Raw genomic sequence first — 15,281 nt, forward strand, 5'->3', positions numbered from 1 at the left:
CTGGGAAGTAGATCTTATTATCATATTTTATTTATTTATTTATTGAGAGGGAGTCTCACTCTGTCGCTCAGGCTGGAGTGTAGTGGCATGATCTCAGCTCACTGCAACTGCACTTTGCCTCCTGGGTTCAAGCAATTCTCCTGCCTCCCATGTAGCTGGGATTACAGGTGTGCTCCACCACGCCTGGCTAATTTTTGTATTTTTAGTAGAAACGGGGTTTCACCATATTGGCCAGGCTGGTCTCAAACTCCTGACCTCAGGTGATCTGCCCGCCTTGACCTCCCAAAGTGTTGGTATTACAGGTGTGAGCCACTGTGCCCAGCCTATTATCATGTTTTAAAGATGGAGGCACAGAGAGGTTAGATAACTCATTTACAGTTGCACAGCCAGAATTGTTGGCTCTGGATTCATAGTCCAGAGCCCCACACCTTAACCATGGAAATACCAACTTCTAGTTTCTGTCAGGGAAATTGTCATTCAGACTGGTCTGCTAGAAACCTCGGTGGGCACATTAGTGACATAAGAAGTCAGGTGCCAGGGTATAGCAGGCTGATTCTGGGTACCACACGGCAGCATGGTGATATTGCAGGTGGATCATTATAAGCTAGAGAGATCCAATCCCCACCTAAGGCGCAGGCATCAGCAATGACTAATTGAGTGAACACTGGAAAGGTGGAAGGAGAAGTTTTGATACTGAAGAGTTAGATACTCAGACGTAAGGTGTGCTGATAGAGTTAGGTCAAAGATGAGTTCAAAGTCAGCTCCTGTTTGAGAGTCAGAGAATCAGGAGCCTTATGCATGGAGGGACTGAATTTGTATGTGTAATGAGGAGGAGAGAGACTTTCCTAGGGGTTGTTGGAATCCTCCTTGTCAGTTGTATAACTATAGATTACAAAGTTTTTCTGCCTCTGTGCCCAGATGCTTATGTCTGTTTTTGTTTAGTTTTGTTTTTAATTAACCTGGAGGAGGAGAGGGATGAGAACACTAACATTTTATCAAATTTCTTTGCCAGATACTTTATAGCAAATTATCTTAATCCACAGCAATCTTGATAGATTTAGTTTCCTGATTTTACAGATAAGGAAGTCAAGGCTGAGAAAGGTTAAGTAACCAAGCTGCGTTCTTTCAGGATATGGCAGAGCTAGAATGCTGCAAACCAGTTCTTTCTGAATCCATAACCCACACACTATTCACCGTGCAATATTATTTCCCAGTGCAAAAGGCTTACAGGAGTCAATTTCTTTCTTTCTCTTTTGAGACAGGGTCTTGCTCTGTTTCCTTTGGGTGGAGTGCAGTGGTGCAAACATGGCTCCTGGGCTCAAGTGATCCTCCCACCTCAGCCTAGTAGCTGGGACTTGGAGTCACACACCACCATGCCCTGCTAATTTTGTTTTTTTTTTTAGTTTTTGTAGTCATGGGGTTTACCTATATTGCCCAGGCTGATCTCAAACTCCTGGGCTCAAGCAATCCTCCCACCTTAGCCTCCCCAAATGCTGGGATTACAGGCATGAGCCACCACACCCAGCCAAGGGTCAAATTCTGAATGTTGCTTTATTCTTTCCAGATTCGAGTGCACCGTAAATTTGCTGTGGAGGAGGGCGACCACCTCACTATGCTCAATGTATATGAAGCATTTATCAAAGTAAGCACAACTGCTCGAAGTGCCACCTCAACACACCACCTTCTGGAGGTGATCTAGGAAGGAGGATCCCAGAAGTTCAGTTTGTAAAGGAATGGCCAAGAGAGCACTTGATTTTCCTTTTAGATTTATTGCCAGTACTTCTAACTGGTGGGTCGGGCTTTCTGCCTGAGTTTGTGATGCTGTATTGCTGAGAAGAACACGGGAATCATTCACTGCTTTCCCTTGCTTGGAGATACGGTACACTAGTGGCAGGCCAGTGGCCCAGCCTCACGTCATCTCATATCCACCGCGTAGTAGACAGAAAGGCAACATTTGAATAGGAAGTTCTGTTACATTTTCTGAGAGCAACTTGTAGTCCTGGGTTGACTCTTCAAAGTTATGCCAGATGCCATGAGAAGACATTTAGTTGAGATCTGTGCATATTCACATATCCCACCTATATTTAGCTATAAGTGATGTTAATTTTTTATTGTTAATATTCTTTAAAACTAAGCAAATAATACAGCTTACAGTTCTCATAAAAATTGTTAATAAAGGTGATGAAAATGATGAAAAAAGAAACCTTACATAAAAGAAAGGGTATAGTATTTCAGATTTTTAATATTCATTTCTTAAATACTCTTTTAGAAGTGAAGAAATACTAAATTTTTGTTTACCAGTGATTTGAGGAGATGATTCAGTTGGTGAAATGTTTTCAGAAAAAAGAAATTCACCTCTTATTGAGACTTATGGCTTAAATCAGTTAAAATTCATTTGTACAGGCACAATGTATCATCTGCAATCTGAAGCTTTCTCTACCAGTAGAAAGTGGGTATAGGTCTACATTGTATTATTCTATGGTTGCCTTCTTGGAATATCTTTAATTACATTTTCTTTTTAAAAGCACTTTAACTTACAATATAATTTCAGAGGTACATTTCCACAGCAATAATTTACTCTAAGACATAATGATCATACTTATGAATGCAGAAAAAATTGAATACTATTGATAGAAAAATTTGTAAATTATTTCTACATTTGCAAGTGTCATATTGTTGGCCTCTAGTATAATAAAGTGATAAATTCAAGCATGCCAGAGAAGAAAAATTGATTTACAAAGAACCCCATGGAGAAGTGGTTCTTTCTGATAGTTTACATCTAATGAGGGTATTTAAGATCGAAACCATCTCTACGTGTCATTAAGTTCTCATTTGCCCTTTAGTGCAAAGAGTTAGGTTGCAGAGCAGTCAGATGTGTGCAAGGTTGTTAACATCTGTTTTGAGAGATGGGGCAAAAAAGGGCCAGTTCCAATCTTTAGATCTCATGCCATTGAACAGCACATGGGGGAAGAGAGAAGAATGATCTTTACAACATAGACTTAGTCAAGAACACGTTTGTTTTCTAACTCCCTCTTTCTGGGTTGTTCTTTAGCACAATAAGAACTCTCAATGGTGTCAGGAACATTTCCTGAATTACAAGGGTCTTGTCAGAGCTGCGACTGTAAGAGAACAATTGAAAAAGCTTCTTGTCAAGTTTCAAGTGCCCAAGAAGTCTAGTGAAGGTGAGAAGAAACTGCCCCAGCTGGTGACTTCCCTTGCTTCATTCTGTTGAGTTGTCTTCCTAAAGTTTTCATGCTGGGCTGGTGTGAGGCAGCGTGACGTGCCTGTAACAACGCTGGGTTTTATATTTTTAGTTGCCTGCGTCTATGAAAATCTAAAGGTCAAGTTACATATTTTTTCCAAGGAGGTCCATTTTTCTTTCTGATGGGCGTTCTTGCTAAGGGAATTTCATAGCCCATGACAATACTTAAGAATCATTAACAGTCACATCAGTGCACATGATGTCATTGATTTTCCCATGTAGGCTTTGCAAGAAAAATTACTTTTTGGTTGATGATATTAGTAGCTATTACATAAAAATTAAATTTTATTTTCAACGACAAGCATTATTAGAGCAAGTGCTGGGTGTTTAGCCTATGCAGTCACTAAGGGTAAGACAGAAAAGTACTATGTAAGACATAGTCTTAGTACTATGTAAGACATGGCCTCTAGCAGTGACAGTGACTACTGTTAATCAGGGACACGATAGGTTACACTGTGGCAGGGGTTCTCCAAATGTTGCTCAATCTCCCACTCTGTGAGGTGTCAGCAGTATTATCCTCATTTTACAACTAGTCATAAGATCCTAGGGAGAAGTTAGATTAAATTCAGGACAATGCAGCTGGTAAGGAGGAGAGCCAGACCTGTATGTGGCTCAGAAGTCTGCGCTTTTAAGGAAGTGACACACCCGCCTCAGCAGTCAGCTTGAAAGCCTACTGTGTGTACTCAGCTATATCCTCAGGTACTCAGCTATATCCTCAGCACCATTAGTACTTGGTAACATTTCCTGAGTGCTTATAAGTGGCCAGGCAGTACTCTGAGTGTTCCATGTGTTTGTTAATTTAATGCTCACAACACGCTGTGAAATGTGTGCTCTTTTCCCCATCTTATAGGTGAGAAAAGCATGGCTAAGAGGTAAAATATAACTTGCTGAAGTTACACAGTGAGGGTATGGTGGAGTCAGAACTTGAGCCCAGGTGGTTCCATTTCAGTCTTATTTTGTCTTTATACTAAGAGTAAGTGATTAAACAATGACTGAGTCTTGGCTTTTACTCTAAGGGGACAGTGCAATGAAGGGAGAGATTCATACGAATAGACAAAGTACTAAGATTATCAGTCCTCTTAGAAGTTAAAGTAGTACATACTTTAGTAATCATAGAAGGTGTGCTGGCAAATGTGGAAGGAATGCCAGGAAGAAGGAATCCAGAGGGGGCTGGCTTGGGAAGTCTTGCAGTTTCCTTGAGGTGTGGTGGGAGTCCGGTCACTCTTTGGGGTCTGGTTGAATTAGAAAATGGTGGCAAAGCGCACTCCAGGGATGGAGGACTGGAGACAAGTGCTTGGACTGAGGAGTGTATTAGATGCTCAGAGAATATTTGAGGGGTGAATATGCTCACAAAGGAGGGAAGAGTTGAAACCTGGGCCATTGAGCCATGTTGGAGTCATTGATAGACACAGGAAGCTTACAAGGAGCGTGCAGTTGGAGACAGCTGGTCAAATGCCTGTCACCCAGCAGGTAGATGACAGCCTTACTTTACTTTAGCAATTGGTGTTCTTCACCTGTGTTTCATTATCAGACCCCTGCCCAGGAGAAAAGTTAAATTTAAATTCTACCCAGCCTGAGAAATTAAATACTTAAATAGTAAGGAATAAGATTTTGTAGGGTAAGATTGAGCTTTGGAGGGCCACAGGCCATTGTAGTATCTAAGATACTTCCCTTCCCCTGCCTCCAAGAACCAGTTTTCACCCCTTTGGAAGTGGTATCACCCGAGTAGAGTGCATATTTTACATGGAAATTTCTTATGGACAATGGGAGAGAAGAGACTGGGCATCAGGTTAGATCATAGTTATACATATAGATTTGAGATTTATCAGCTCAGTGCTTAGGAACAATACAGAAAATCATGGAGACTAAATAAATTACATGCAAATTTAAAACATCTAAGTGTTAAAAAATAGAAAGCAATTAGTGAAAGATACTTTCAGCAGTCATGAGATGAAAATTAAAAAACTGTATTATAGAATTATTTTATTTAATATATTTAAGAAAAAACAGTTTTCAGGTTGATAAATGGGCTAAGGATTAGAACAAAAAATTCACAAAAGAAGAAATATGCCAATAGTAATCAAATAAATATAACATAAAAGAAGGTAACCCTTTTTGCCAAAACATTGCTAGTAAGAATGCAGTGGAACTGCCATTTTTATATATTGTTGATGGCTTTGGAGATAGTACCACCATTAGGGAACTTACTTACCAACATGCTGTATTCCATTGGATCTAAGATACCATCATGTGTAAGAAACATTTTATGTATCACCAAGGGAAAAAAATGCTGCCAGTTATAATTGTAAAATGCTATCCTAATTTCAGTGAATTAAAGTTAGAAAAAGAGGCAGTCTTAAAATTGATGAGATATGGTATGCCATTAACCAAAAAATAACATTAGCCTTTTGCACAACAATTTGGAATGTATCTCATGGACATCATCTAATAGTGGGGAAGCTTTATTCATGGAAGATGTTAGCTGTAGCGATAGAAACAACAGTTAAAATGGAACATTTGAAAAATTTGAAGAATTACTTCAATTTTCAAACACTAGCTCACAACCACAGAAGTCACGTTGTATAGTATTTCCAGTTTGTGTTTTATAGAGAGAGCGTCATTGCCATATCACACTCTCTTACAAAGGAGTCCTGAGGTCACTGACCAGCCTGCAGAGCAGCACTCTTAGGTTCTAGTGCCCAGCCGTGGTCCAGCCATGTGTGGCTTAGGGGAGGTTGGAGGGGTTCCAGGTTCAAGGAGCAGACCAGCATAGTTCTCAGCAGTGGTTGTGGGGAGTGGGACCTCCTTAGACAGTGCTGGAAGGGCAGGGCTGGAGCCAGTTCAGGAGAGGGTTTTGAGGTGGCTTGAAGCAGCCTGGGGTGGTGCTGGGAGTGGATCCTGTGCCTTAGAGCACACGGAGCATAGGGCAGGCAAGGATCTCACCCGCCTGTCTGTTGGCTGCCTGTGTAGGTGATCCGGATCCGGTTCTGAGGTGCATTGTCTCCGGCTTCTTCGCCAATGCAGCGAGGTTTCATTCTACTGGAGCTTATAGGTAACATGATACTTGGTGAAGTCATTTGTTAAAGGAACAGTCTTACAAATGACCCAGACCCCACAGAAAGCTGTGCAGAGATAGTAATTACATAATTATTTTTAATTTCTACCATGTCTCCTTCCAAAACTGAGTTGAGGTTAGTGACATAGCTTTAAGCAAAATATCTTGACTTTCTAAAAATGATTCTCACACATTCAGCTCATCTATATGTTGTGTGTTTTAGAAGGATGACAATTTTACATCTTGAGGCTGGTAATAATTCAATTCTAATGATAGACTAACATGACCTGAAGAAACCATTAAAAGTAATCTTTCCCAGATAAGTTACTTTTACAGTTGGCTAGTTTATTATGTCTTGAGAGATCTGCAGGACTGAAGTCCCCACCCACCCTGGTACAGTGTGGCCACGTCTGGTGTCTTTGGAGGTAGCCAAATGTTTCTCATGTGCTCGGTGTGCCTCCTGCTACATAACCTGATTCTTCCAGTTCCGTTTTCTGGGCACAGAAAACCAGTGATTGTTGATGCCTTCCTAATGGTCTTTAGTATATTCAAATGCAGTGAAAACTCAGCATAGCTTCGCTTTCCTTTCTCCAGACTAATCATTCCAGTGCTTTGAATTGTCACTTTTAGTCTGTCTTTTGGCTCATTTTAGTTTCATAACCTCACTGTAGCCTGTTTAAAGTATAGCTATTACCATTTTCTGTTCTTTAATAAGAGCACACTCCAAAGAATTTCTCCCCAGCTCTTCTTCCTATGTGTTATTTTGTCATTAATTTTTTTTCCCTCAGAAAATATTACTGCCCTGTTATCTTGAGGTCAGCCAAGAGATTCCTTGTCCTGGGCTCCTGTTAATGAGTCCAGAATTGGACTGAGCCTTTTTTAATTTTGGCAGCTGGATCTGCTCCATTTAGTATCCTAGTAGCCGACTGTTTGAACTGCAGGATAGCACTTTATGTTGATCTCTAGTCTGTTCTCTTTGTTACTCCAGGCGTGTTGTAGCCTGTCAATATCATGATTCAGTTGCCCATTGTATGAGCTCACCTCCCCACTCTGAGTTGTCTGTATTTGAGGCAACTCGTGCATGTGGAGGTGATCCCCGCAGTGGCCTGAGATCTTCCCCAAGGAGTGCTGCCAGCTTGTCATCTTGATTGCTCCCACTCTCCTGGAGAGTTAGCAATTTCGACTGTGTTTAGAAAATTCTTTTATCAGTGTCCTCAGCAACAGTGTGGGCTGCCTAAGAGGTTCCAGGCTAGTCATTCCTTTGAGACAACATTTAGTATTGATCAGCTCACCACCACCTGGTAGGACAGCCCAGGACCCCAGGACACTGGCTTTATTACAGCACCAACGAGGCGCTCTCCAGCACTTGAAGCGCTTCCCCCAAGAAACAGATCATTCTTCTGAGATGGAATTGGAAGTACTATTTCAGAGAAATTAATAGTCCAGTATTGAGCTTTCTTTTTTTTTTTGAGACAGAGTTTTGCTCTTATTGCCTAGGCTGGAGTGCAATGGGGTGATCTCGGCTCATCGCAACCTTTGCCTCCCAGATTCAAGTGATTCTCCTGCCTCAGCCTCCCGAGTAGCTGGGATTACAGGCATGTGCCACCACACCCAGCTAATTTTGTATTTTTAGTAGAGACAGGGTTTCTCCATGTTGGCCAGGCTGGTCTTGAACTCCCGACCTCAGGTGATCTGCCCACCTTGGCCTCCCAAAGTGCTGGGATTGTAGTAATGAGCCACCGCGCCTGGCTGTGAGCTTTCTTTTTTCATTATCATTACGTCCCCCTATAGTCATTATCTTTAGTATTTAACTTTGCTTTTTAGATTTTAGAAGAAATCACATGTGTTATTTCCATTCCAAAGGAAATTGTTTTGAAAGAGCACCTGCAGAAGATACACATAAACATAGGCAGAGCATTTTATTCCCAAATGTTTTCTCTGAGTGTCCAGATGTTGCTTTTCTCCTCTTCTCTTTTCCACATGGTTTATTGTTGACTTCTGGGGTGGCAGCCGGGGAGGGATTGAGAAAGGTTATAAGAGAAGATGGAGATAATTGTTTTGCTTGTGACAAGTTCAGTCTGCATGCTTTTTTTGGTAGTATTAAAAATATCTGTGGGAAAGTCTTGCTATAAGTATTTAAAATGTGCTTCAGACAAAAATTCTTCTATGTTCCAAGGACCATCCGTGATGACCATGAGCTGCACATACACCCTGCGTCAGTCCTCTATGCAGAGAAACCGCCTCGCTGGTAAGCATGTCCTGCTGTTTAGCCTGTGCCTGCTTTGAGCAGGGCCATGTTCTTGGTTTTCTCCTATACGTGTTTCTTGACATTGCCTCTAGAATTTCTGCTCTGGGCCGGTCGTGGTGGCTCATGCCTGTAATCCCAGCACTTTGGGAGGCCAATGCAGGCAGATCACCTGAGGTCAGGAGTTCAAGACTAGCCTGGCCAACATGGTGAAACGTCATCTCTACTACAAATACAAAAATTAGCCGGTCGTGATGGGCACGCCTGTAATCCCAGCTGCTCGGGAGGCTGAGGCAGGAGAATCGCTTGAACCTGGGAGGCAGAGGTTGCAGTGAGCCAAGATCACACCACTGCACTGTAGCCTGGGTGACAGAGCGAGACTCCATGTCAAAAAAAAAAAAAAAAAAAAAAGAATTTCTGCTGTGGCAAAGATCTCCTTAAGCAAACAGTGATATTTGTCTACTCACTCATCCACTAAGCAAACGTTCATTTTCACCCACTGACTAGATGCTTAGCCCTGCACGAGGCACAGCTATGCAGAGATGAATTGGGATCCCAGCTCACAGTTTTTTTTTTTTTTTTGAGACAGAGTTTCATTCTGTTGCTCAGACTGGAGTGCAGTGATGCTGTCTTGGCTCACTGCAACCTCTGCCTCCCAGGTTCAAGTGATTCTTCTGCCTCAGCCACCTGAGTAACTGAGACTATAGATGTGTGCAATCACACCTGGCTAATTTTTGTATTTTTAGAAGAGATGGGGTTTCACTGTGTTGGCCAGGCTGGTCTCCAACTCCTGACCTCAGGTGATCCACCCACCTCGGCCTCCCAAAGTGCTGGGATTACAGGCATGAGCAACCGCACCCGGCCCCAGCCCACAGTTTTGACATAGAGACAGACACAGAGTCAGCTACCTTGGGGGAAGGGCCTAGTGGCGTGGATGAAGTGCTGGGCTTGGCACATCATGTGCCAGTGAGAATCAGGGCAGGCTTCATGGAGGAGATAACATTCATCTGAACCTGGAAACAAGAGTGTTCAGGCAGAAAGGACCCGGAGGGCGTTCCAGGTAGAGAAGTAGCAGGGCCAGAACCATGGAACATAAAGGAGCCTCTTGTGTTTGGAAAATGGGGAATCATTAGTATGGGTGGCCTATGAAATGGTGCTGCTCTGTAACACTGCCTGGGAAGAGAGAGGTAAGCACAGAAGTCTAGAGTCATCTTTATAGCATTTCAATGGTTAAGTTTAGGTTTGTCTTTGACATCTTTATGGCATTTCAATAGTTAAGTTTAGGTTTGTCCAATTTAATAATAAAAATTGGGGACTTACATTTTTCTTGTTTACAATTTCATTTTTCTAGAATTCATTTATATTGTATTTTACCAATAAAAAGTATTGATTAAAAGTACTGATCAACCATGGATTGGATTTTGCTTTTTTGAGACAGTCGCACTCTGTTGCCCAGGCTGGAGTACAGTGGTGTAATCTTGGCTCACTTCAACCTCCACTTCCGGGGTTCAAGTGATTCTCCTGCCTCAGCCTCCTGAGCAGCTGGGATTACAGGTGTGTGCCACCACGCCCAACTAATTTTTGTATTTTTAGTAGAGACAGGGTTTTGCCACGTTGACCAGGCTGGTCTCAAACTCCTGACCTCAGGTGATCCACCTGCCTTGGCCTCCCAAAGAGCTGGGATCACAGGCATGAGCCACCATGCCCTGCCCAGGTTGGAAATTTTACAGACAACAACAATTTGTCCTTCTCCAGTTGGAAGATGGAGAAGCCCTGGGAAAAAGGGTGGGGCATGTGTGAAGAGAGGGAGAGAAGCTGGCGGTAGATTTGAAGGCAAGAAGGTCTGTGGTCAAACACTTTGTACCCTAGAACTGCAGCTTTCAAAGTGTGGTCTCCAGCCCAGCATCAGTATCACCTGGAAACTTCTATGAAATGCAGCTTCTCAGGCCATGCCAAGTTCCATTCAGTCAGAAACTGGACTAGGGCCCAGGACTCCATTTTAACAAGCCCTCCAGATGTTTCTGTTGGGCAGTAAAGTTTGAGTTCTGTTTCCCTAGACCAAGGAATCAAATTTATCCTGTAGCCAGTGCAGACCTAGAAGTTTCTTAGGTTGAGAGCACCTTGGTCAATTCTGGGTTTAGAAATGTTACCCAGTGACCACACTAATGTGGCCAGGATCGTGTGTGCAGGAGAATTTCAAGAGTGCCCACATCTGTAATCTCAGCACTTTGGGAGGCTGAGGCCAGAGGATTGCTTGAGGTCGGGAGTTCAGTCCCAGCCTGGGCACCATAGGCAGACGTCAACTCTCAAAAAAAAAAAAATTAGCCAGGCATGGTGGCACATGGCTGCAGTACCAGCTGCTCAGGAGACTGAGACAGGAGGATCGCTTGAACCCAGGAGGTTGAGGCTTCAGTGAGCCATGATTGCACCACTACATTCTAGCCTGGGTGACAGAGCGAGACCCAGCCTTTAAAAAAAAAAAAATTACTTTTTTAAATCAAGAGAGATGCAAAACCTCAGTTTTAGATCCTTTTTTTGCTGACTTTTGGGTGGTTAAATTTGGGACTTGCTTAAAAGAGAAAGGCTTTTCTTTTTCTTGCTTCATTCCTAAGGAGCTCTGAAGGGCAAAGAAAGGTTGGGGAAATAGAGCCAGCCTGAAGCAGCGCCACACCGTTCAAGTGGCAAAGAAAGGGCTCCCCCATCACGGCCGCTTTGCAGGGGGTCCTCCTTTTTCCTTTCGTCAGCTGAGATTCGTTTACTGGTTTTTGAGGAGTAGGGAACCGCAGTGTGGCTGGTGTGTTAATAGTTACGCGGGAAGCCCTGAATCAGCACTTGGGATGTTTTGGAAACTAGTATCTACTCATATGCACACCTAAAATCTGGGGACTGGATATTATGCTCTTGGCTCTTTGGTTGTCTATTACCTGAGCCTCAGAAACATTTTTTGTAATTTATTTACAATGCAAGATGAGTTTTGACAAATGTGTATACATGTAACCTGGACCCACATAAGTTATACAATGTTTTTATCATTTTAGAAAATTCCTTTGTGTCTCTTTACAGTCAGTTCCCAGCCTCTTTCAGAATCAGGCAAGCCTTTGCCTCTATTTCTGCATTTTCTAATAAAGTCATTAGGCTCAGTTCAGAGTTCTGTAAATGCAGATGCAGGATCCAGAAAGGTCCTTCGCGGATAACTGAGATGTCCCAGAAGTCATTTAGGATTTAGAGTCTCATCTGAAAAATGGACACACCATTACCCAGCACTTAGGTCTTGAGGCTTTGGTGAGCAACATAAATGCATGTGTTTAGCACAGTGTCTGGCACACAGAGTAGAAACTGTTAAAGGAAATAGCATGTCTAACTGTGGATCCTGACTGTCATCAAAAGAGGGTGGTTCCTGACTGTCATCACAAGAGGGGGAAATTAGCTCATGTTTCTTTCTCATTTCAGGGTTATCTATAACGAAGTTATACAGACCTCCAAGTATTACATGAGAGATGTGACTGCCATTGAATCGGCCTGGCTGTTGGAGCTGGCTCCACACTTTTATCAACAAGGAACGGTAGGAATGAACAGAGCCTGTGTCCCAGCCACCTGTTAGCAGCCTCTCCATGTTTTTAAATGTACTCTTTTTCTCCAATTTAATGCCCTATGTGTGTTCCTCCTAGTGGTGCATAGGGTGGAAAGGCTATTACCATATCCCCAAAACATTCTGAGAAAGCACTCTAGCGTTTAATTCATAGTGAAGTGCAATTAAAAATAAATCCCCCTAACCTCATAAGAAAAAAAAAAAGGTATCGCTTTTTCTCCTTTTGTTCTTCCAAACTATTTCTCTTTTATTTTTATATTTTTTTGAGACAGAGTCTCACTCTGTCGCCCAGGCTGGAGTGCAATGGCGCGATCATGGCTTACTGCAACCTCCGTTTCCTGGATTCAAGTGATTCTCCTGCCTTAGCCCCCGTGTAGCTGGGATTACAGGTGTGTGCCACCACGCCTGGCTCATTTCTTTCTTTCTTTCTTTTTTTTTTTTTTTTTTTGTATTTTTAGTAGAGACATGGTTTCACCATGTTGGCCAGGCTGGTTTCAAACTCCTGGCCTCAAGTGATCCACCCACCTGAGCCTCCCAAAGTGCTGGGGTTACAGGTATGAGCCAGCAGGCCTGGCCTGAGCTAATTAAAAAATTTTTTTCAGGGATGGGGTTTCACTATGTTGCCCAGGCTAGTCTGGAATGCCTGGGCTCAAGTGGTCCTCCTGCCTTGGTCTCCCAAATTGCTGGGATTACAGGTGTGAGCCACCATGCCCACCAGTTCCTTTTTTATTTTTATCTATTTATTTTTGAGACAGAGTCTTGCTCTGTCATCCTGGCTGGAATGCAGTGACACAGTCTCAGCTCACTGCAACCTCTGCTTCCTGGGTTCAAGTGATTCTCCCACCTCAACCTCCCTAATAGCTGGGATTACAAGTGTGCGCCACCATGCCTGGCTAATTTTTGTATTTTTAGTATAGACAGGGTTTCGCCATATTGGCCAGGCTGGTCTTGAACTCCTGACCTCAGGTGATCCGCCCGCCTGGGTCACCCAAGGTGCTGGGATTACAGGTGTGAGCCACCACGCCCAGCTCCTTTTTAAAAAGAGTTACAGCCCTGGGCTGTTTGTTGCCTGAAAATACTTGCTTTACATATTTTGCCCAAGTTTACTGTTGTTTACAGCAGAAGGGAAAGTCTGAAACCTTTTTCTCCATGAGGGCCAGAATTGGACTACACAGTGTTTTCAAAGCGTTATTTGAATTGATTGCCACATTTAAAAATTGGGAGATTTCATATTAAACATGAATTTCTGGTTTATCTTGAAAGACATGGTTAGTCTGGTAACACTAGGCCTGAGTTCCTGCGTGGTGGCATCACGGGCTTAGGGGTGGCTGCCTGCCGTCAGTGACATCGCCAGGTGCTACAGCCCCACTTGCTTACTTGCCTGCTCCACTCTTGGAGACATTTGAATTTGTGACCCTGTAAATGGAAGAATCTCCATCTCTCCCACTCCAGCAAAGTCAAGGGAAATTGCCCTCTCAAAATTTTATAATATTTTTATCTTATCAAACAAAAACCATTTGACACCTTTATAGTTCTTCACACATCCCAATTCAGATATTTCAGCTAGAAAGCACATCAGCCTGCAGGGACTGATAAAAATGCAGAGTGTTGTCTTTGCTGAATTAGGTTGATAAGAAGAAACCTGGTGAAAGAAAGTCTTTTCCTTCAAAACCTCTCAGGTGGAAAGCAGCAGACTTCAGGCGTCCAAGAGAAGGGATTAGAAAGGTAAACTAGTGGTTGAAAGAGGAATGGTGCAGTGGTCAAAGTGCCTGTTCGAGTGAGAAGATGCAGACAGCCAGAGAAGGATAAGCCTGAAATTGTCTTGGATTCATTTAGACTCTTGGAAACAGAATTAGCCCAGAAGCTGAGTCATTTTCCCTTCTCAGCTCAAAATTCCAGTTTCTTTAGGTCAAACCCACAAAATTAAAGAGCAAATAGCTTCAGAAGTTTGAAGAAAATGACAAGCCCAGATTTCTGCATCTGTCTCTTCTCTCCAAATGGCTTTTTTTTTAAGCCCATCACCTCCACTGTCATCAGAGTATTTTTAGAGAGGCTGTGACAGACCTTTCGAAATCACCTAGTGCGGCTGAGGACAGTGGCTCACGCCTGTAATCCCAGCACTTTGGGAGGCTGAGGTGGGCAGATCACATGAGGCCAGGAGTTCGAAACCAGCCTGGCCAACATGGTGAAACCCCGTCTCTACTAAAAATACAAAAATTAGCCGGGCATGGTGGCATGTACCTGTAATCCCAGCTACTTGGGAGGCTGAGGCAGGAGAATCACTTGAACCCAGGAGGTGGAGGCTGCAGTGAGCCGAGATCACGCCACTGCACTCCAGCCTGGGCGACAGAGTGAGACTCTGTCGAAAAAAAAAGAAATCACCTAGTACAACAATCTCATTGTATAGTGATGGTCCCCAAACCACAGAGAAACTTGTGTTATTTCTTAACTGTATAGTCCAAGGGCACTTCTACTGTAAACTTGTCCAAAGCAGATTGATTTCTCAGAGAGCCTCCAGATCTGCAGGGGTTGCCCATGTACGGTAGATGTTCCTTTGTTGAACACAGTGCAGCGACTCGCAACCATCCACAGCCCACAGATCATTTGCAGCTCTGTTCCTGGCACCTTTGGAGACTTTCCATCACTGCTGTTTTTCGGAATGTTGCTCTCACCCTGTGTAGAGGCCTGAAATGGTTCAGAGTCAGCTTTGTTTATATTCAACATTCTTCCCAGAAACAAGCACCAAAAATGGCCCCACAGGCACAATGGCGTCATCTCCCATCCCCAAGCTAAGGCCGTGGATGTCTAACATTAGCTGTAGGGGTTATATCAGGTGATGTGTAGAGAGGAGAGAATTCAGAGAAATTCAGCAAGACCTACAGCTAGACAGGGGAAGAACGGGGTGGCCTATTCAGAGATTTGCCTTCTGGCTTTTAAATTATTTTTCCTTGGCCGGGCGCGGTGGCTCATGCCTGTAATCTCAGCTCTCAGGGAGGCAGAGGCAGGAGGATAACTTGAGCCCAGGAGTTTGAGACCTGCCTGGGTAATATAGCGAGACCCCGTTCTCCACAAAAAGGAAAAAAAAAAAAAGATAAATTATTTTTCCTTATTCTCAGAGATATCTTCATTA

At 43.2% G+C, this 15,281-nt stretch overlaps 1 protein-coding gene across 14 annotated transcripts in view; it reads left to right on the plus strand.

Annotated features, from left to right (window-relative positions):
* The window catches only part of DHX35 (DEAH-box helicase 35), a 100,217-nt gene that overhangs the window by 60,881 nt on the left and 24,055 nt on the right, over nt 1–15,281 (plus strand). For all 14 annotated transcript variants that reach the window (XR_010578665.2, XR_012419384.1, XR_012419383.1 and 11 more), the window contains 5 exons: nt 1,565–1,642; nt 3,053–3,182; nt 6,233–6,314; nt 8,494–8,565; nt 12,013–12,124. Coding sequence is in view for 6 of the 14 variants with exons in the window: in XM_065523138.2 (XP_065379210.1) it covers nt 1,565–1,642; nt 3,053–3,182; nt 6,233–6,314; nt 8,494–8,565; nt 12,013–12,124 (474 nt within the window). In the remaining 8 variants the exon portion in view is untranslated. The remainder of the gene's footprint in view (nt 1–1,564; nt 1,643–3,052; nt 3,183–6,232; nt 6,315–8,493; nt 8,566–12,012; nt 12,125–15,281) is intronic.

This window comes from Macaca fascicularis, chromosome 10 (assembly GCF_037993035.2).
Source record: "Macaca fascicularis isolate 582-1 chromosome 10, T2T-MFA8v1.1".
Taxonomy (NCBI): Eukaryota; Metazoa; Chordata; class Mammalia; order Primates; family Cercopithecidae; genus Macaca; species Macaca fascicularis.